The 24,553-nt window shown below is 38.7% G+C and overlaps 1 protein-coding gene across 1 annotated transcript in view; it reads right to left on the reverse strand.

The window, feature by feature from the left end:
• The window catches only part of ssu72 (SSU72 homolog, RNA polymerase II CTD phosphatase), an 81,703-nt gene that overhangs the window by 52,711 nt on the left and 4,439 nt on the right, over positions 1-24,553 (reverse strand). The window contains exon 2 of the mRNA XM_072245368.1: positions 12,483-12,626. Coding sequence (XP_072101469.1) covers positions 12,483-12,626 — 144 coding nt within the window. The remainder of the gene's footprint in view (positions 1-12,482; positions 12,627-24,553) is intronic.

Below are 24,553 nucleotides of genomic sequence, written 5' to 3' on the forward strand. Positions count from 1 at the left end.
TAACCATAGCCTAATTACGCAATGACCAATTAACCTACCAACTGGTATGTCTTTAGACTGTGGGAGGATACCGGAGCACCTGGGAGGAAACCCACATGGTCACGGGGAGAACTCCTTACAGACATCAGCGGGAATTGAACCCGGGCCACTGGTACCATAAAACATTATGCTAACCACTACACTACCATGCTGCCCCAATAATTTCTGAAAATTTGGAAGAGGCTTCTTTAATGCCATAGTGAAATCACTGAATGTCAAACCTGGCTCCCAATATTGATAAGGAAATTTAGTCCTTACCAGCTGGTCTGACCTACTTTTAGATCCAGATTCTTAGGAATCCAATAAACTAGCATTTACATACTTACCTGAGATATATCCCTTTTATATGCCCATTAACTCCCCTCCGGTTCTCTAGCACTCACTATGGCATGAAAAATTTCATTAGGAAGACAGAGTGGTACAGGCAGCATAAGCGTGCTTACATTCATTAGCTGAGGCATTTTGTACCAGAGTGGGGACATCATGTTACACCTATATCAAACACTGGTTATGTTGCACACAAAGTATTGTGTGCAGTCCTGGTCACCACACTGCATGAAGATGTGATCAAGTTAGAAGGGATACAGAAAAGATTCAAATTTACATCGCCTGGATTGGAGAGCTTAGGTTACAGGGAGAAATTGGATAGGGTGATTTTTCTTCTCCCTGGAGGAAGCTGAGACACATGACAGAAGTACATAAGATTATGAGACACAGATATAAGATAGATCAGTCAGTCTGATCCTGTGCTGGTGATGTTTAGAACTAGGGGTATAGCTTTTTAAGGTGAAAGGAAGTGCATTTAAGGGGATTGTGAGGGGTAAATTTTCACACAAAGATGTTATCTGGAGTGAGCTGCCAATGGTTGTGGGAGACAGGAACAATAACACTTGGGCACCTGAACTGATTCTTGACTCAGCAAAGCCAAGGGATATGGAATTAACATAGGCAAGTGGGATAGCATGGATCGGTATGATGGACAGCATAGATGCACTGAGCCAACTGACCTGTTTCTATGCTGTACAACTACTGTTAACCAACAAGGTTGAAAAAACAGGTTCAATCAAATCTTCTCCTTCCCAATATGTTTTGAATGAAATTAAGAAAATTGTTGCAAAATAGTCTGCCTTTATGATGTGAACTCTAAGCAAATTTTATAATAGCAGTACATAAGTGAACATACTTGAAAAATGTCACAGGTTGAGTTGCTTTGGAACAAGCTCGTGCTTGCTCTGCCCTCTGTACCCATCAATTCAACTTTAGTTACACAGGGTGACTGGAAAATTTTCAAGGATGTGCTCAAAGCCTCCCTGAAGAAAAGCAATAGCCCTGCAGATGCTTGGGAATTTCTGACCCATAACTGTTCACCCAGAGGTGAAGGAGCAGCATTCAGGATCACACTGGAAAATGAAACAAGGCAAAGCCAGAGGCTCTACAAAACTGGTGGACCACTTCAAGCATTAGCCATTCTATCAGCCACCACAAACCCAATTGTAAGTCTGCAGCTGAAACTATAATTTCAAAGACTCAAAACACAAACCGTAAGATTACTGCTGCACTCAGCAACAACTTGTATTTCCACAACATTTATCACGTAGTTCAAAAGACCCATATTTAAGAATCAGAATTGTTACTTTAACCTCAGCACCCACTGTTCTTCCTCAAACACTATTATTCTAGTTCCACTCACAATTAGGAATTCTCTCCAGTCAGCTATAACTCTGCCTACCAGCTCTGCAACCAGAAATGTCATTTTCATTTAACCAGGTGGGAGAACCTGGCACTGCACATGTAATGTGACCCAATTTCCAAAACAGATCAGTGAACAAACCAATGGGTTGCTTTCTGTCTGTCACACTCCCTGACCTGGATAGTGGCATAATTTTGTTTCAAAATTAGGTTTTGAACAAGAATTCCCAAAGGAGTGCTGCCATTTGAAGTGTGCAACTCTTAATACAGTAAACTTTAAATTAAAAGCTGTAGAATACAAAATTGTCAAAAAATGTCAAAAATGATTGAGACTACATTAAGCTGTATAACTTAAGTGTAGAATAAACCTCCAATGAAAACTAGACCTATGGGTACACAACTGGAAAATAAACTACAGTACATAAAATTTATAATTCAGCTACTCGGCCCAAATTGCTTGGCCTTCCATCTTTACCACTGTCCTACTTGCCTTTGCATTACAGCGTTCTACACTGACTGAACTCTGAAATATAATCAAGAATAACTTAGCTAGCCTTTCAATTGCATGCACCTTTGAGTAAAACCATAGAAATTCAGATGGACTAGCTGGCACTGAGTTGGCAGCAGGTTGAGAATGCCACATGCCTGAACAGGTGGACTAAAAACAGGCAACTCCAATGCAATCCAACAAGTGAATAATAAAGCACTTGTGAAGTACAACAAGAGAACATACAGATGACAGCGATTCATAGGAATAAGTGCATATTCTTAATCAGGTGCATCTATCTGGTGGTTAAGCAACACAGAGGATATTTGTATTTTAAGTTACCACCAATCAAGACAAGAATAAAGAGGTCATTTTGGAAAGCCAATAGTCTAAAACATCATCTGGGTCACAGTCTGAGCACTCTTATGTACACATTTGATCATTCCTTTGTAGGAAAACTTGAATTGCAGAAGAGGGATGCAACTTAAGCATGTCGCTAGAGCTGGAGAATTATAGTTATTAACTAAATTGTGATTCACTTTAGAAAGCCGATGGAGGGGGATTTAATAATCACATCTTATTTCCCTAAACATAGGTCAGTAGTGTGATGATAGTTTTACTGTAACTGGTAAGATTACAGGGAGATGGAAGAAAATGTTCTTATCCCAAGGTAAGAATCTGGAACTTGCTGTCACTGCCTGGAAAGAAGTGAACTTTCACCAATTAAGAAATATCTTGAAGACCAATTGAAATTTTTGGTTTATAAAAATGTCTTTGCTTCAATTACTGTGTGAGGAATGTCTTCAAGTTATTGCTACAAGACCAGGTATGAGTTCAAAACAGTTTTCTTTCCCCAACACTATTCAGTCAGAATGGTTTCTTGCAATGCAATTTCTCTTATACTAATAAATTTGCATTAATCTCTTCATTTATAAAATTTTCATTCAGTGAAATTTACACTCCTTGTAATTTCACGATTGGGCACCAAGTATCATTCAAACATACCTACAGTGCGTTGCCTCCAAGGTGAGTATAATTGAGTTCATGATATTTCCTGAGATCAGGACAAACATGATGCAGGAAACAACCTTGTCAGCTAATAAAAGTAAACACCCCCCACACTGAACTCAAAGTTCAATGTTCACAGTAAATTTATTGAAGTATATACAGTGTCTATAAAAAGTATTCATCCCTCTTGGAAGTTTTCATGTTTTATTGTTTTATAACATTGAATCACTGTAGATTTAACTTGACTTTTTTCACACTGATCAACAGAAAGAGACTCTTCCATGTCAAAGTGGAAGTAAATCTCTACAAAGTGATTACAAATATAAAACACAAAATAATTGATTGCTAAGTATTCAACTCCCATTAATATGACATACCAAATCATTACTGGTGCAGCCCATTCATTTTAGAAGTCACATAATTAGTTAAAGATCTGTTTTTGGAGACCTGAGTGCAGTCAAGATGTTTCAATTGACTGAAGTTCCATCAGCTGGCGAGTCAGTATCCTGGCAAAAACTACACCATGAAGACAAAAGAACACTACAAGCAACTCTGTGAAAAGATTATCGAAAAGCACAAGTCAGGAGATGGATACAAGAAAAGGAAACTATATGGCACAGCTGTAAATCTGCTTAGAGCAGGCCGTGCTCTAAAATTGAGTGACTGTGCAAGAAGGGGACTAGTGAGGGAGGCCACCACGAGACCCATGACAACTCTGGAGGAGTTACAAGCTTCAGTGGCTGAGATGGAGAGACTGTGCATACAACAACTGTTGCTTGGGCGCTTCACCAGTCACAGCTTTGTGGGAGGGTGGGAAAGAGAAAGTGACTGTTGAAAAAAATAACTCACATGAAATCTCGGCTTGAGTTTGCCAGTAAGCATGTGGGAGACTTTGAAGTCCGCTGGAAGAAGGTTCAATGGTCTGATGAAAACAAAATCGAGTTTTTTGGCTATCAGACTAAACACGATGTTTGGCACAAGCCAAACACAGCACATCAAAAACATACCATTCCTAGTGTGAAGCATGGTGATAGCTGCATCATGCTGTAGGGATGCTTCACTGCAGTAGGCCCTGGAAGGTTTGTGAAGGTACAGGGTAAAATGAATGAAGCAAAATACAGGGAAATCCTGGAGGAAAACCTGATGCAGTCTGCAAAAGAAATGCAACTTGGGAGCGCAAACAACAGGAATTCTGCAGATGCTGGAAATTCAAGCAACACACATAAAAGTTGCTGGTGAACGCAGCAGGCCAGGCAGCTTAAAAACAAAATTAATATCCTGGAGTAGTCAAGTCAGAGTCTAGACCTTAATCCAATTGAGAATTTGTGGCTGGACATGAAAAGGGCTGTTCACTCACGATCCCCATGCAATCTGACAGAGCTTGAGCGGTTTTGAAAAGAATGGGGAAAAATTGCAGTGTCCCGATGTCCACTGCAATTTATGTTTGTAATTAAGTTAGATAGTTTTGTAGTGACCTGTTTTCACTCTAGAGACGAAAAAGTCTTTTACTGTTGAGCAGTGTCAAAGAATTAAATCCCCTGTGATTCAATGTGGTAAAACAATCATAAACATGAGAACTTCCAAGTGGTGGTGGCGGGGGGGGGGGAATACTTTTTATAGGTACTGTATGTGTCACAGTATGCAATCCCAAGATTAATTTTCTTGCAGGTATACTCAATAAATCCATAATAGAATAATACCAATAAAGCCACACCAATTTGGGTGTTTAACCAGTGTGCCGAAGATAACTGTGCAAATACAAAAAGAAAGAAATAATAATTTTAAAAAAGCAATAAATATTGAGAACATGAAATGAGTCCCCAAGAGCGAGTCCACAGGTTGTGGGAACATCTCAATGATGGGCAAGTGAAGTTATCCCCTTTGGTCGAAGAGCCTGATGGTTGAGAGATAATAACTGTTCCTGAACCTGGTGGTGAGTCCTGAGGCTCCCATACCTTCTTCCTGATAGCAGTAGCAAAAGAGTATGATCCAAGTGGTGGGGTCCCTGATGATGGATGCTGCTTTCCAGCAACAACACTGCAGAGATTTGCTCAATGGTGGGGATGGACTGAGCCATATCCACTACTTCTTGTAGGGCATTTCTTACCAAGCTGTGATGCAGCCAGTCAATATATATCCACTACATATCTATAGAAGTTTGTCAAAGTTTTAGATGTCATACCAAATTTTCACAAACTCCTAAACAAATAGTGGCACTGCCATGCTTTCCTCATAATTGCACATACAAGCTGGGCCCAGGACAGGTCCTCTGAAATAATAGAGGAATTTAAAGTTGCCAGTCGCTTTTTGTGGGTTCACCCTCCTGAAAGTTGATCAAACGTCAGCCTCAGAGACTGACATCACAGGATCACAGGGGCGGTGGGAGTTCATGATGGGTCCTCCGGGTTTCGACAGTCAAAGCAAGCACAGAAGGCTTATCTGGAAGCGAGTCCTGTTGTCACTGTGTCGCTTGATTTTACTTTAAAGGAGGTGATAACATTCAAGCCCTGCCACAACTGTCAAGCATCCTTCGTTGATTCAAGTTTAGTCCAGACTTGTCACTTAGCCTGTGATATGGCTTTATGGGAAATTGTACCTGGACCTCTTAGTTGCCAGAATTGAATGCCTCTGATCTGGCCCTCTGTAGATTGCAGATCTCATGGCTTATCCAGGGCTTCTGGTTGGGGAAGGCCAAATGATTTTGTGGGTACAGGCTCATCTACAACCGCTTTTATGAAGTCTGTGACAACCACGGAGTATTCAGAGACCCACAGATGAATCCTTGAACACCACAGTCCACCGACTCGAAGCAATCCCATAGCCACTCTTCTGTCTTCCACAACCACCTCTTTATAGCAGTAAAGCCTCTGCAAAGCCTCTGCAGCTTTGTTCTTTATCCTTTGTCTTCATGCAGGTAGATGGATGGACAGCCAAGTGTTCAGATTTACCAAAATGTAGTGCGAGCAGGGAATGACAGGCATTCTGTACCTTAGTATCACCGTGGTCTAGTGTGATGGGGAACCTGTAGTGCTACAGGCTATATGCTGATGGTAATTGGGTAAGGATTTCTTTAAACAAGCCTTGTTAAACTAAGTCCCCAACTATGATTTGAAATACGCCTGGATGGATTGTTTTTTTGTTTGGAGACAGCATCATGTAGTATCTCAAGCACTTGATTATAGTCAGTGTTGGTGGTATATAAACTCAGATGAGGATCACTGATGAGAACTCCCTTGGTAAATAGAATGGATGACATTTAATCGTTACTTGTCCAAGGTCAGGAGAAACAAGGGTTTGACAACACCGCCATATAGGAACACCACCAAGAGATTACCATGAAACACACAACTCCATCTTTTGGCTTTTCCGAATCAGCAGTTCAGTCCATACTGTGAATTGAGAAGCCTTTGGGTCTGATCACTGCACTTGTCATGCTGGAAGCCATGTCTCAGTCAAACATAGAATACAACAGTCTCTCATTTCCCTCCAATACAGCACTCTTGCCCTCAGGTCCTCAATTTTGTTCTCCAGCAACAGCACGTTTGCTAACAAACTGCTGGAAAGAGGGGGTCTCATTCCTCTGTTTTAGGGTGGCTTGAAGTACCCACCCCTCCTACTGTCTTGCTACCAGCCATGGCAATGAACCTTCATCCATCTAAAGATGCTGTACCCACGTGTCTGAGAGTTAAGTCCGCTGTCCGTGGAATCTGTAGCTCATTATGTCAATTCAAAAGCATGTTGCTTAAAGGGAAATTACGTGCTGTACACTGCAGTGAGAGAAGTTCAACTTGGAAAGGTCACAGGATACTAAAGGCACAACATTCCCTGTGTGAGAAGCTTCAATATCTATCACATCCTCAGTAGAACCACAAATCCAAAGGACATACCTGACCAGAATAATGACAAAATGGTCCCAACACCTCTTGTAACTGGATCCTGGACTTAACAGAAAGGCCACATTCAGTCCGTGTGGGCAGCAACGTCTGAGCACTGGCGCTCACCAGGGCCGCGTGCTCAGCCTGCTGCTGTTCACACTGCTGATGCACGACTGTGTCGCAGGATTCAGCTCAAACTGCATCAAGCTTGCAGATAACGCAACAGTGGATGACATGTCAGAGTACAGAGAGGAAGTGGAGCAGCTGGTGGACTGGTATGACAAACCCACTCAAGTCTGAACATGGAGAAGACGAAGGAAATCATAGCGGACTTCAGGAAGATGCAGATGAACTACTCTCCATCTGGTATGGCAGCAGCTGAGCATCGGACCACAAATCGCTACAGAGGACTGTGAGAACGGCTGAGAGGATCATAGGGTTCTCCCTACCATCCATCAGGGACATTTATTAGTAGCGCTGTGTGCGCAGGGCCCTTAGTATCATTAAGGATCCCACCTATACATCCAGCATCCTCTTTGACGTTCCACCATCAGGCACGAGATTCCAATGCATAAAAACAGTCAGGCTGGGAAAGTTTCTTCCCTCAGGCCACTAGGCTTCTGTACTCCCTGCCACATCACATTCAAAGTGTCAGTTAATCTGTTCTATACCTGAAAATATTTAACTTGTGCACTTTACTTTGTTAAAGTATGCATAATTCATCTGTGGATCTTATCCTTATTTCCTCAGTTATTTATGTTCTATGTGTGTTATGTGTAATACTGTGCTTTACATTTACACCCTGGTTCAGAGAAAAGTTGTCTCATTTGATGGTATACATGTATATAGTTAAATGACAATAAACTTGACTTGAAAAATATCAACATGGAGGAGAAAACATACTAGATTTTACTCCAATCATTCACTTGGGAAGTGAGGACTGGTTGGAGAATAATGTCATATGTCCATGGCACCACCACAAGGTCACAAGCGTTCTGCTAAATGGTACTGCATTGGCAACCATGAAGCAATGTAGCTCAATAAGAATTCTGCTAGAATTCCATCAAGCTTAGGGATGAATTCTAAATTCTAAATATAAATCAGAAAAACATGCAATACTACAAAGAAAATCCAAAGCTATTGGATCTCAACAAAATTCTTCAGGTTTGCCAATCCAATCATGATTGGTGGACACAACATTTAGCAACTGATAAGAGGACGTGACCAACAAACATGATCTCTTCAGATGTGAAATGTAAAAGATAATACTAATGCATTTAGAAACATCTTAAGTCAAAAGTGTCAAATGGGTGACCTATCTCTTCCGCCACCTGAGAGTCACATTGTGATAAAGCAATTGATTCGATACAGCGATTGCTGTACGCTGGCTTGTACTTCAGGACTACTTTTTAGTAACAGCATCTACCAGATAACAGGAAAACAGGTCAGGAGTATCCTACCTGCAAAGCACAGGGTATCAATATCTCTGAAGATCTACCCTGGACTTAATATTATTGATGCAATTATGAAGAGAAAAAGCCAATAGCTATACTTCATTAGGACCTTGAAGAGATTAGTATGTCACCAAAGATTAACAAATTTCTATAGATGTATTCTGGACAGCATTCTATCTGGCTGCATCACCATCTGCTACCGAGAGGCCACTGCACAGGATCGGGAGAAAAGCTGAAGAGGGCTGTAAATGCAGCCGGTTCCATCACAGTCACTAGCTTCTCCACCACCCAGGACATGTCCTCTTCTCATTGCTACCAGAGAGGTACAAGAGCCTGCAAACAGTTCAACATTTTGGAAGTTTTTTTCCTCATGCCATTAGATTTCAAAAGACAATGAACCTATAAACACTAATATGTGTGTGTGTGTGTGTGTGTGTGTGTGTGTGTGTGTGTGTGTGTAAATGTGTGTGTAATATACACACACACACACGTAATCAGATTTATAATCACTGAATTTGTTGGCCAATCAAATTTCATGACATACGTCAGTGATAATAAACCCGGTTTTGATCAGCTGCAGATCGAATACTGTATTTCCTTGAACTCACAAACCCCTCATCACCACTTACAAGACTGACAGGAATATTCTCTACCAGTAAAGCACAGACAACAGCCCAGTTGACCAGCACCTCTTCTATCACCCTAAATATTCAATACTCATCATATGGTTAATATGCAGCATCTTCAAAACCATTCAGGACTCATGGGAAAACCACCATCTAAAAGTTCATCAACTTTACTCATTTAATAATAAACATCCCCATTCCTAAATATTGGAACTTGCTTAACAATACCTTAAAAGGGTTATAGCAGTCAAAAAAAGGCCCACCACCACAATGACCAGCTCAAGTAGAGATGAGCATTAAGTGCTGGCCTTGCTAGCAACAGGCCTTTTCTCAGAATTTAAAAATTAGGAGTATCTGCTTCAAACGTCCCAGAGAAGAGTTATGATGGGATCTCATGGAATAGGTCCATATCATTTTTCAAATAATCCAATTTCATAACTTTTGTCACATGCTTAAATACCAATAAGCTGAACTTTAAATGTTGTATCAGCAGCTTAATTTGTCCATTCTGTACAGCTGCTTTCTAACCCTTATTAAAGTACAATATTCTGCCCATATTGTGACAAACGTGCACTTCCATACAGAGCAGAGTGGTTTAGTTTATTACCAAGCTTCGATTGCAGTCAAAAACTATACAATCATTACTTTTGGTTGTGAGCGTGAAGAGCTTACACATTGTTACAGACAAGTTGCTTAGAGCAGTTGGAATCCTTAGTGTAAAAACCGCATCTTCAAGGAACCAATGGTACCTCCTGAAGCATGCACCTGGACATCACAGCCACCCATCCTGAAAGATTACAAAAACCAGCAATTAAACAGTAATCCCCAGTGCACAATACAAAGTGGAACCCAGGAAAGTACACATAATAATTGTGGTGGAAAGCTATTCCTACCACAATAAATGTAAGGCCTACTTAAATCCAAACTTTTCTATAGAATGTATGGCCAAGATAGGACATCCTCCAATGTCTTTCCTACTTTAGAAGTATGCAAAGATTAAATGAATCCTGCATCTGACTTGCATGAACCACTGAAATTAGCAGATGTTCTATAATTAAAGCCCGACAGCAAAGCAACTACAAAAAAACTGCTGCGATTCTCCAGGCCAAAATAATGAACAAAGCTCAAGTGCCAGATTGCCAAAGCAACATAAGATAGAAAACAGTGTCTTGTTGTATTTCAGCGTGATTGTATTTGGTTCTCTCCGTTTCCAAAGTATGTTGTTGATATTTGATACAGTTTGATAACAACAAACAGAAAAGCCTTTCAATTTGTTTTTAGTTTTCAATGGCAAAATCTAATTTAAACAAGATACTGTAAAGTTATGGAATGGGTGGTAATCCAAACAAGCTCAACTGAAGTATTGTATATTGATGCTTTAAATGCCTGTTTAAATGTCACTTGGTTAAAATAGCCAATATAACACAAATGAACTGTAGAAGAATCGGTACTACAAAGATTAAATTAAACCCATTTAAGGCTCAACTGCTCTTTTAATACTTGACCTGCGCTATTTAAATACACAAAACAGAGTCACTTCTTGTTTGTACTTTAAGAAGTACTCAGTGAACATTATTGTAGAATTGGTAAAATGGCCCAAAAAAACATGAAGTAACATAGTTGAAAAAAACCCAATCATTTTCTGCTTATAACACAATAAATTTACTACTGTTTAATCCAAAATCCAGGTATTAAAAGTAGTATAGGTGCTATTAAATCCATCCTAACAGAATAATTATTCCCAATGATTCTGGGTTGTTGACTTTAAATCCAGACTTTAGTAGTTAGCCATTAGCAAATAAAATAGCAAGAAAACCTCCCATCTTCAAAACAGATGGCGATAGCCAAGGAGATTATAGAAACCTCAAAAATAAAATGTTGCTTCTGCAAACAAAATATTAATGCAACTAGAAATAAAGTACAGAAAGTAAACTGTTAAGAATTGGGGAGAATTGTTAAGTTTCTATTTTACAACTTCAAAAATGTTAAGTAATGTCTTGGGCTCAAGCCAATGACTGCTTAAGCTTGTACATAAATTGAGTTGACCCAGCAAATCTAAATATACCTACTATGAATAGATTAATACATTAAATTTACAAGCTGCTCTCACCTTACAACCGATGTGAAAGCCAGGCATTTGGGCAGACAACTACCGCAATACTATACTTCACCTCAATAGCTTAAATTTTGCATCAGTTGTGGCTTTGCTGGCAACATCCGTGTCTCAGACATAAGATTGCAGACTAATACTCTCATCAGTGCTGACAGCACTACATTGCTGAAGATTCTATTTTTTGTATGTAATAGTAATAGAGGACTCCGTCAGCCCAGCCAGATGTACTGCGGAGAATTTATTCCTGGAATCTTGGCTATATTCATCCCTCCGTGAGCATTATTACAAAGGATTTCCTTCTCATCATACTGCCGTTTGTGGGAAAATTGCTGTGCATAAAATTAGCTGCCACATTTCCTACATTATAAGTGACTACACTTCAAAAGTACTCAGCTGTAAGTGCTTTAAGTCATGCTAATGTTGTGAAAGTCACCATATAAATGTAAGTAATTATAATTAGGACTAAGAATTTAACTCAAGGTGAAAGAAATGTGGAAAGGCAGGATTGCCCTTAACTTTCTTTGAAAAGCAAATCACATCATATTTCCTACATTAAGAATGCTGCACCTTGGAGTTCTAAGATCATTTAATTCAGATGTACTTTAGTAGAGTATTTAAGGACATATACATCACTGTACTGACATCAAATACTTCAGTCCAGTAATAACGTCTCTTCTATTATTGTTTTAACAAGCTTCTTCCAAAGAAGCCTTCACAACAGATCAGGCTGCTCATTTTCTTTTAGGGAAAAAAAAACATTTATTACTAGAGTTAGATCACATAGCACTCTAAAATGGCCATGATCATGCTACACCTGAATGAAGAGGGATGCCCAGCATCCAAGACCCTATCACTTCTGTTTGAGTGATTTGTCTAAACTAGAGCTGAAGTTGGAAATTAGTGGTCCTGCAGCATCTGCTGCTGCATAACTACACACATGTAGCCTTACCAAACAGGCACTTCCACTACTCACTGTTAGGTGTACTTTGTAAACCTCTTCCATTAATTGGAATGCTTTATACAAGGAATTTAACAAAGCACTAAAAGGTTCAAAGGACCTAACTCACCCTTGACACTATTTTCCTACTGTGAATTTACAAAACTGTGGTATGTCTCCCCACTACAGTAAAAATGCAAACACAGACACCTTGGAACCAGTGGCCTAAAAACACAAGAGTGCCTTATGGATACAGTTCTTTGTCTTTCCTAATGAGATCATTGTACATCTGATCATATGTAGTTTTGAAATCGTATATATTTGGCTTGTCCGGAGCAGGTCCTGGTAGCTTCACGTGCATTCCCGTACCAAACGATCGAACATTGAAGCCTTTTTTGCTGCAAAAAAAAAAGAAAACAATTTTAGAATTAAAGTATATTAGAAAAAATTAATCATTTAAAATTATTTTTTTTAAATCACTGTACAAGTACATTAGAATCTAGAATGTGAGTTGTGCTTTTTATAAGACCTAGCAAACAGTATCTGAGGGACAAGTACTTTAGAATCTAGAACATGCCCAGATTCATCTTTTCAAATTATATAGTTAACTTACAAATAATATACGTACATAATACCCTCTCCAAAGGTGGGGAAAAAACTCAAAAAGTTAGCAGGAAGTCCACTTCCTCAGAGTTTGCTAAAATCACCTGTACAAGACAGTTCTTCCATATCAATGAGATATTTAATTTTTCCACTCACCATGTACACTTTCCCCATTCTGTTTAGGGGTGAATACAATCCAGTTTGTTTTCAGGTATTTCTCTCATTCAAACATTCAGGTTTTACCCTTGTCCCCCACCACCCCAAAAGAGTATTTATTTTAAAACTCCATTCTAGACTATCTTTAAGTTGGCAAATGAAGCAGGCTTTAATAAAAAAAACATAAAATATAGCAAAATATTCACGCCAGTCAAAATTCGTAGAAAGAAAAAAGGTAAAAAGGTGCCGTTTTAGATCGAAAATCCTTTGAATTGAGAAAGGAGAAAAAAAGGTAGTTTTAAGTTACAAAGCAAGAAACGGGGGCCAGAAAAAGTTTGTGACATATAGAAAATCAGTATGTTTACCGCTTCTTTCTGTAGAAGCAGCCTGACCTGCTGAGTACTTCCAACTTTTTATTTTTGTATCGGATTACCAGCATCTCTAGCTGTTCCAATTTTCATTGAACATGTTGTGACCAGTTGCTCTGGAAAAACTGACATTCAGTCCCTCTCTGAAGCCAGTCCCAGATACGCTGAACAAGACACCAGTCCATTGCTGGTGTTAAGCAGCAGAACAATTGTAAGCAAGGATCCACTTTTTGCAATCTTTGCCAAATGGAACTGACACGGAATCAGTCACCGCTCATTTGCCATTGAGGATTCTTAAATCTGTGGAGTTGTCAGGAAAATGTAAACCTAAATCTTATTTTAAATAATTAATTTTATTTTTACTGTTTTGATTTTTTTTTTGAAAAGCAATTTAACAGTTAAAATCTGGCATAAAACCAAAGCTCTGTTCTAGCCTTTGGAGAGGGAGGTATGTGGGAGAGAGGAGGTTGTCTGTCAGCTCATTTCTCTTGCCTTATCAAATCTAGATAAAAGCAGGAAGACACTATGGGAGCCACATCCCACTCAACAAAGCTCAATACCTCCAATGTTCATAGCAGACTCTCATCACCTTATTTCACTTTCCAGTTGATCAAAATGCAAAATAAATCGATCAATTTTCAGTACACTAGTCCCTCTTCACTAAAACACCTGCAGAATTCTTTAAGAAATCACAATTTTCTAAAGAACACTTTGTCCTAATTGGATTATTTTTATTTCAACACTCCCACAAAAATAAATAGTACAAAAATTGGAGACAGCATCATATACATTAACAGTAAAAAAGTCTTTGACTCACTTTGCATTAACTACAAACTTTAATCCATGAAATAGTTACAAGACACAGCAATACCTATCATTTAAACCAGCTCTTTCCAACCTTCTCTAGCACACCACAAACTTTTATTCTGCATGTCCAAAACTATGCAGCCAAGAAAGCACACAAAGCACCTCAAACATCAGACAGAAATAACACAGTGAATAAAAGCTGAAATTACTGCTATACAAGTTCAATGAAAACTTGTAATTCTCCCAGTGACCCTTACTGGAAAAAAGCACAAGTTGCCAGACAATAATACCCAATTTGGAATAACAGCTGGTGAACAATATAGTCTTGCATGGAATAAAAATCACCCAATAAGCCACTGTACACACACACATTCTAAAAAGGACAAAGCTACACAACTCAAGATACATAGTACAGATTATACTGCATAGAAATAGATCCTTTGCCCACTGACCATCAAGCACCATTTTTGCCAGCTACAGACATATTCCATTTTATTCGCGCCAAACACTCAACTCTCTCCCCTCCCCCCTCCAGACTTCAGTCACCAACACACAAGAAGCAATTTATAGTGGCCAACCAGCATGCTTTTGAGATCCGGGATGAGACTCGAGCTCCCAGAGTAAACTCATGCTTCCACAGGGAGCAAGTGCAAACTCCAAACAGACAGTACCCAAAGTCAGAAGTGACAGAGCACTACTAGCAGTGCCACTACATATTAAATGAATTACATTACTATCAATAATTCAATCTAGATTGATGAACAGCTCTCAGTGACCCATGCCCATTCTACTATTGAAATACAGGGTATCCTATTAATTAGTTTGTGACCACAAGAGCTTAATATGTAGACACTGAAACATGAAAAATCCATTAGATTTTCAACCAGTCTATACAAGCAGTCAAGCAAAATATGAACACAAAAAATGTAGCTTTAATCTACAAAATTGAAAACAAGAGGAAGTCCCAAATGATCAATTTCTGCTGTTCTATGTAAACAGTTACACAAGTCTAAAATTTCAAAATTTCTGTTGTGAAATGTCCTTATTGGATAACATTGATGGTCAGGAAAAGTGATGTCATACCAAGGCAAAAGCAACACAAATACATGGATTCCATTACATAGTTTGTAACAGTTCATGAATAGGAGCTATATTCAACACTGGCTGAATAATTGATAGATGCCAACAAAATAAATAAATGGTATATAACCCAGATTATTAAAAAAAATTGGAAATGTGCTACTGAAGACAACTGAGATAAATTGATGTGATCTGTGCCTGAGACATTGTGTCCAGACCCTCAGAGATAAAATTAGTGGGAGACTTAGTAAGGGGCTTGCAGAATGAAGATACCTGCTTTCCAATAGATAATACATTATGTCATCTCCTCAGCCCTGAGCACTGTATCTGTTGGTATTCTTGAAATCAGTGCAGTTGTAAATTAGCCACTGAAGTTATAGTGAACGAAATATACGCAACAGCTGCACGTTCCAACTCTGCATGGAAAACAGCAGATGGAATACAAAGAACAAGGTAAATTATGAGTTTTTCTACACTATAAGGCCATTGATGTACTTGAATTTATGGGCTATCAGGATTTTTTAAAATTGCGATACAGCGCGGAATAGGCCTTTTCAGCCCTTCCAGCCGCGCAGTCCAGCAATGCCCAACTTAACCCTGGCCTGATCACAGGACAATTTACAGTTACCAATTAGCCTACCGACCGGTACGACTTTGGACTGCGGGACGAAGCTGGAGCACCCGAAGGAAATCCACGCAGTCACAGGAAGATCATGCAAATTCCTCAGAGACAGCAGAGAGAATGCTTACACTCTAAACTCAAACTGCAGAAGGTTAGTTATTCTGCATCAGATTCCTGGGAAATTAAAGTACATCCACTACATGATGCACTAACTTCACTCTTCACTAGCTTCAAGAAAATATTTATACCATCAAGCTTGCCTTCTTTGCTTGACATTCACCCTGTTTATAGGGAAGTTACATAGGTTTAAAGCTTTATGGAAGCCAAGGCTTGAAACCCCATGTTTTAAAACCCAAATGATAACACAAAAAACTAGCTTACAAGCAAATGGACTTAAGTAGTTTGGCAAGGTAGTTTATAATACGGAGAAATAATAGAAATGCAAGATTAAACATCCAAAAAATGGCTAAACCATCCCAATGTTTAAGTATTAATTACTTAGAAGTGATGGAATTGCAAAAAAAAACAAAGACAAAAGCAACACACCAAGCAATTAAGACGAGAAAATATGCAGATGCTGGAAATCCAAGTTGACATTTCAGGCAGAGATTCTTCATCAGGACCATCCTGAAGAAAGGTCTCGGCCCTAAATGTCTACTGTTTACTCTTTTCTGGAGATGCTGCCTGCCCTGCTTAGTTCCTCCAGCACTGTGTGAGACACCAAGCAATTAGCCAGAATTATGCATTTTAACAAGTCAAATTTGAACTCAATCACATGGAAAAGCTTAGCATGTTCCCCGTAAATAAAATCACTGATACATATCAAATACAGCAAAGCATTATTCAGCAAGCTTCCAATACTTCACCCAAGTAGACGTTTCTATGTTAACAGGGACAATTGCGGCTACAATAGGGTCTTTTAAGAGACTCCTGGACAGGTAGATGGAGCTTACAAAAATAGAGGGCTATGGGTAACCTGTGGTAATTCCTAAAGTAAGCACCTGTTCAGCATGACATTGTGGGCCGAAGGGCCTGTATTATGTCGTAGGTTTTTCTATGTTTCTAAAAGCATTGAAGCTTTCTGCACTAGTAAGCTGCAGGTATCTGGAAACAGGAATATTACCATACTGCTTCCCTTTTATCTGCATATATATCCTAAGCTTTTGCCAAATAGTCTGCTTGGCCCCATCTTAACTCTCACTGGAATAATTGTCTCAACGTTTGTCAGTCCTGCTCTTTGACTCCCATTTCCTTCAATGTGGAGTGGTAGGAGAAAGAAAATGTGTGGGTTTCCTCCCACAGTCCAAAAATGTACCCGGTCAGTAGGTTAATTGGTCATTATAAATTGTCCTGTGATCAGACTAGTTAAATCAGGGATCGATGGACAGCGGAACTCAGAGACAATTGCAAAATGGAAAGAATAAATCAGCAGAAATAGAAAGTTAAAGGCGAGGGCAGAAACTACCCCACACAGGGAGATTAACCCCTAAGTCTCCAGCAGTGCCCCAGATGTGTGGACCCTATTAACACTGAAGCAGCCTTTGAAACTTAAAAACTTAACTTCACTTTTCTTCAGGAATAAGGCAGAATTTCGCATGCAGAATTTACTGAGCAACTGTTTGTTGGCAATACATCACATTCATAGAGCAGCAAATTCACTGTGATCATCTTTCTAAAACCGTGAATATTCCTTGGCTCAAAGTTTAGACATACTTAACTGGCTCACTCTACACATTTTAATGAATCTCTTCTGTAATCCACTACTGTTATGTATTTCACAGGCTCAATCCCAAAAAATCCAGATGTACATTCATAAAATCTATGTATGTGAATATTACTCCTAAAAGGACTTATCTTACCTATTGGTTTACAAACATGCCACCTAACCAAATCACAATTGCTAGATAATTAATAGCTGGGATCTTCTTGAGCACGCATTAAAGGGGTATCTCATCTATGTACTGGGCCATTTGACAAGGATCTTGCAAAAAAGGGACACAGCAGATCCCAGATAATCACAGCCACTTATTTGGGACAATTCTTTAAAGACAGAAACTAATTGCAAAAATGGCTGGGATTCCCTTCATTTATTTGGGACACCATGCCACGTAATTGAGGGAAAAGACTGTTGCTGAACAGTTTCTAACTAGCATCAGATGCGTTCACTTGTATGGCCATGCTTATGTAACACTGCACCATACTAAAACCAATCACATTTTAAATTGTATCGGTTGCATATGTTTGTGTTCAAAAAAGTGTTTTTTTTTGTTAGTGACAGTTGGCAAGAAATAAGCAGCAGTACAATTTAGAACCATTTTGCTCACTGTGGTTTCAAATATTCAGGCTTAAAGATGCCAGAAACAATCAAGAGTAAAAACGACACGATTCCACTATTTCAACATGCCAGGAACTGCGAAGAATTTGAAAGTATCAACAATCATTTTGAATGTTACAATGAAGATTTGGAGGATGCAATTGTCTATAGCACTCTATGAAGGAAGTGCATTATCTACACTACATATCTGTGCTGATTTTGTTCATTCGCAGTCGAAAGAATAAACCAACACACACTGAATAATTCCTCCGTTGATAGCTATTAGGAACTAATACAGTTTTATAGTACTGTTGTGGTATTAAATGTTCTAACTTGTTCTGGATTTCATTTTAATACATAATTTGCTAATCAGTTTGTCTTGTTATACTTTTTTTAAACTATTTCCATGAAACTTAATTGGGCCAAAATGTACTGGTTCTGATGTGTCCCAGTAAACTGGAATCCAGTGCCTATGGTTGCAGTTAAAGTTATGAAACAGACTTTACTTCTGTTAGTGATAAAGTAGATGGCTTTTAATTTTAATTTACTAATTGCAAACAAGCAAATAGTCAATTTATTCTTCAGCAAATTAACTCAATTACTCCAGCTGCTTATTTTGTAGTTTTTTTAAATCACCATTTATCAACCAAGTAAATAGCTGAATTTTTGTTAACAGAAAATACGTATCAATTAGAATATAAAATTCAATCCAGGTTCTCTTCTGTAAAGGGTGTTGTTGGATGCAATTTATATGATATCTGTAACACAAAGCTGTTTATTTCAGACCAGCAAAGCACAAAATCAAATGGGTGTTCCCTGGGATAAAATGGTTTGATATAAGGAAACCTAACTTTACAAAAATTCTCCCATACATTTCAAAAGCATCTTACAAGTCAGTAATAATATTAAAGTGTTTTTGTGGGATTCATTAATGACAGGATACAATATATATTCCATTAGCTTTATTATGGGTAGAGTTAGAATTATCCAAGTGAAGATTGACTGATATGATAAACTAGAAGAAAGGTGTTTCTGACCAGGAAAAGTTAACTTACAGGCAGTTTTTAGGAATGGAAATCTTGCATAAGATTTGCAACATGTCTGTCTGTAATTCATAGTCCAAAGTTCAGGGAGATTCAATATATTTGTGGAGTAACTTCAAAGAGTAAAATTGAATTTACATAGAAATTTAAATACAGCTGTAATGCCAAACTTCGAGATCAAGATCAAATATTTAGTCCAAGTTCACAAAAAAATAAGAATACATAATGCCACAGCTTCTGATGAACATAACAGTATGGCAGCTATAATTCAGAAAACACCCATTTCAAGTTCACTCTAAAATTTGGATATCAGTCATGCAAATGTTCACATCTTGAAAAGTAATTTCTATTTAAATTCATTGAACTTTGTGCCATCAACAGAATTCCATTTTGAAAGGTGCAAAACTTGACATTAATTCCATGGTACCCTTGCAAAATGGAACATGCAGGTGTAGATTGCTTGGGTTTTACCCACACTATTGCAAGCTCCTAAACTGTTATATTCCACCTCCACTAAAGCCGCATGATACCGAGCCAAATTAGCAGAAGCAGCCAATCTTCCTCTATGGAGATGATGAAGAAAGCATCCATTTATCTATGAAGTGTAATTACAGGAAATTTTGTGTTTTTTTTTTACAGCCCGAGGTTCTGAAATATACAATAGCTGATTCAGACCATAACAGGCAGACTTCATTTCATCTTTTTTTGGGTTTGGTGGAACTTGTTTTAAACTGAAAGTTATGTCTCTTTACCCACCAGCTCAATAGCTTACATGATATGAACCAAACAGTTCTGCCAAAAAATATTAATGGTTTTGTGATGACTCACCCTACATGCTGTACACTTCTATAAAACAGAAAATTTGGGTTATGAATCTATATTCCTGTAAGCACAAGTCAAGAAAATATCCAAGATTCAGAAAGACTAAAAGCAATAATAGAAGTAAAAGAAAATAAAGAATGAAAGCAGCCAACCAAACCAGCATACTTAAGGTTAAGCACAAGGGATAATTTGAAAAGGCTTTGCTTTTAGGAAACATCCACAAAAACAGAATCAGTGATGCAGATGGAAAAGTCACTGCCTCTCAACCTGGTGTTGACCCTGGAGTTGCTGAAAGCAGCTTACATTCTCCTACAGCTTGCATGGATTTCTCGTGGTGATTTGGTTCCCTCCCACATCACAAACCTGATAATCAAATAACCACTGTAAATAGGTCCAATGCATAACTGAGTTATGGAATCTACAGAATGTGATGGAAGTTTTGGGAGAACAAAGCTGTGTAGGTTAAACATAATTGGTGCTTGATAATCAGCAAAGACTCATGAGCTCAAAGTTCTGTTACCACAATGTTTGACAACGAGTAATACATTGAAATGACCATTATTTGCACAGTGATGTATATTTCAGTGTCAAGGAAATTTGGAGCAAGGGGTTATGCAGGGTATTCAGCTCTGGTTGTTGGGGGTAAAAGTCTACGTATCAGATCATCTGAAACCAATCTTATAGAACCAAGCTTCAAACAGGAACCAGGATAAATTCCAAATACTACTGCGCAAGCAACTGATTTTCATGGTTCAGTAATCTCCACTGTAGACCTTTCATCAGTAGTACTGAGTATTTATTGAGATTTAGCTTACTCAGAATATACTCCAGGGATTTCAATTTAAGTCCTAATGCAAACTTTTAGATGTGCACTGCAGTAGGTAATCAGTAATCTAACTGCAACCTGCAATGAACTATTTTGCTCAGGAATCCAAATCTAAATTTGGATAAACAGAAAGAATATTAGAATTGCTATATCAGAATAAATCTCAACCTTAATAACTGGGCAAGTAAAATAACAAGAGGACATACATATCCTTTTTAAAAATTCACAATTTGTGGCCCATGCTGAGTTAGTTCAACTGTGAATACCTCTAAATGACTCTGCTCTAAAGAAGTGAATCAGCGTGGTTTCACGGCCTGCACAATCTTCCCGACCAAAAGGTTGAAGTACCTGCTCATTCCAATCCAGTACCAAGGAAGCACAATCCCACAGACAACACTCTCCTTCAAAGAATACAAATTCAAGCTTCTTACAAGCCCTTGCCCACTGATCTACATTGGTTTCAACCAGAAACATCTGTCATTTAAATCTCTTCTGCTCCTTCCTATCACACACCTTTTTTCAGCAATACCACCCTAAGATATCCAATTTGTTAATTCTGTTACCTTTTACCAGATACCCATTCCTCCAACTGCCTAGACCCTAAATATTGGAATCATTCCCTAAACTTCTCCATCTCTCTTTCCTCCAGCTTACTCCTCATACCTTTAACCGCATTGGTCATTTGTTCTGAAATTCCCTTATGTGAATCAGTACATTTTTATTTCCTTCCCTGATCATTATTTCTAAGGGTATAGTACCACTGACTGAATGTATGAATGCACATCGTTGAGACACTAAACCAAGAACACGTCTACCTTTTCCAATAACCCAGCTGAGCACTTGAGATGGTGCTGCATACCTACTACTTGCAAAGTATTTCAAATATTAAGTGTTCTGTTAGTAATAGAACCATACATGTACAACAGGTATATCAAAAGTTGATGTCAGTTACAATTCAGCAACGGCGTGATTATAAAGTGCCTCTTCATGGAAGCTGGGGATATTACAATTAAGTGTGATCCAGAGAGAAGCCCTTTCTTGCCAGGCAGGATCAAGTGATCAAATTTCCCATTCCCCACAAAAATAAAGTCCACAGCACAATTGCAACCCAGGTCATGGAGACTAGCAACAACTGCCACCCCAAGCAATATTAACCTTTAAACTTTATTTGCCAGATAAAACAAGGATATAATGAGTGCAGTGGATGGAGGGAAACAGGTGGATGCTGTATACTCTGATTTCCAAAAGGCATTCAATAAGGTGCTCCATAAAAGACTTCTCCATAACATAAGGATGTATGGAGTTTGAGATAATATATTAGCATAATCAATTAGAATTGGTTGATCATCAGAAGTCAGAGATTTGAGATAAACGGATGTTTCTCTGGTTGGCAGTCAGTGAAGGGGTCAATGCTGAGCCACAAATGTTCACGGATACATTAATGATTTGGAAGAGGGACCAAGGGTGGTGTATCTAAGCTCACTGATGACACTAAGCTGCAGTGAAGATGCAGAAAGTCTGCAGAGAGGTTAAGTGAGAGGGCAAGGATCTGGCAGCAGGCGTACAAAATGGTAAACACAAACACACACTTTGGAAGGAAAATTAGAAGATCAGATTATTATTTAAATGATGAAAGATTGTGACATGCTGTTGTGCTGACGGGGCATAATCAATCGAAAGAAATTGTGCATGAATCGCAGATTCTTGATTTACAGGTTTAACAGATTACCATAAAGGGAAATGGAATGTTGCATGCATTGCTAAAAGGATTGAATTTGAGAGCAGGGAGGTAATGCTACACCTGTACAGGATGGAGTATACCTAGAGTACTGTGCAATTCTGATCTCCGTACTTGAGGAAAAATAGACTGGCTTTGGAGGCGGTGCTGAGGAGGTTCACCGGGTTTATTCTTGAGATGAGGGGTTTAGTCTATGAGGGGAGATTGAGTCACCTGAGACTAAACCTGCCAGAATTCAGAAAAAAAAATCAGAGTGGATCTTATAGAAACATGGAAGCTGTTTCCACTAGTAAGTGAGTCTTGAACTAGGGGATAGCCTCAATTCCACAGATTTCAGACAGAAATAAGGAGAAATTGCTTTTTCCATACAGTAGTGCATGTGTGGAATTCTCTGTCCAAAGAAATAACAGGAACTACCTCATTAAACATATTTAATATATGTTCGATAGATTTTTGCATGGCAGGGGATTTAAAGGTTATGGGGAAAAGTCAGGTAGGCAGAGCTGAGTTCACGGCCAGATCAGCCATGATCTTAGTGAATGATTGAGCAGGCCTGACTGGCCAGATGGCCCACTCCTGCTCCAATTCCTTATGTTCTTATATTCATAAGTTCTTAGTTCTGAAAAATACCATCAAATCTGGGAGAAAAATAACTTAAGAAAAATATAGTCTCTGACTGTGGCCTAGGCTAACACTGAGAACACAGGTGAAACATTGTTGAGAATGTATAGAACAGTAATATTCCACTAACTCTTCCAAAATTGAGAAGTATGATTCATGTACCCCCTAACTTGCATTACAATAAGACTGACTTTTAGTATATTACAGTGAGCCAAAACAACCAATCTCAGGCAGGCTTTCACTGATCAGTCATTGTTCCTAACAACGTCTCGAATGTGCTTAGTAAACTGTTTAAATAGTTGTGCTCTGGATGCATTGTTGGGTTTTTTTTGGCTGAATGGTTTTACTGAATAAAGGTTTAATTCATCTTCCAGCTTTGGGTCCTATTAATTGTTCTAGGCAAGTGAAGACATGGTACTGTAACTAACTGAAGATAATGCAAAATCAAGAATAAAACCACCAGGAATAAATTTCAATGGATTCAGCTGACTAACTGAAATTTAAACAAATGTACAACCATAACAGTAAACAAAATGCTAACAGCCACTTAAAACAGAGTGGTTCACCTCTGTGTAGTACACTTTTAAACAGGACATTTGTGGGAAAGAAATATTCAAACAATACAGTCCCCAAATTAGCCAGAGTGCTTCTCCTGAGAACTGACTATAAATCAATTTCTCCACAAGTCAGACACAGCCCATAATGAGCTCCACATACTGCACACGATGTAATTCTTTCAGTTCAGTATCAAAAACAGTCACCAAAATTAAACTTATGGCATAGACAACCTACATCTTTAAAGCATTTTTAAGGTAGCAAGGGAGAATTTGCACAGAATTAGATTTCTGTAATTTCGGTCAATTGTAACCTGGGAAACCCCAAATTGGATACATTTATGTGGTGTTTTGCTGACCTGGAGTAAACTGCTTTGTGCTGTTAATTAATAAATAAATTGCAATACAACCTGACAGCCCTGTACTAATTTGTCTGAAATTCAGCAATCCCTCTCCCACCTCCCTGTAATCCTCATCGATTTGCCGGATTCTCACTCACTAGAGACCATGGGTCTTCTTTATGGCAGAGTGAAAAAGCTGACACTAGGACATCCAAGATCTCTAGTCAGACACAGTGGTGTAAATCAGTCCAATGTCATGGACCAAAGGTCTACAAGGGAAAAGGTGAAGCTGAAGGAATATTTAACTTCTGGTAAGATGGTGCCTCGCTCAGACGCAGCAGCCGCTCTGGGTCCAATCAAAAGGATAACTGTTCGTCCTTCACATTTACACTGCTGGTTATCAAAAACATCAAGTTCTGCAGGCCTACTC

The sequence above is a fragment of the Mobula birostris genome, chromosome 27 (assembly GCF_030028105.1).
Source record: "Mobula birostris isolate sMobBir1 chromosome 27, sMobBir1.hap1, whole genome shotgun sequence".
Taxonomy (NCBI): Eukaryota; Metazoa; Chordata; class Chondrichthyes; order Myliobatiformes; family Myliobatidae; genus Mobula; species Mobula birostris.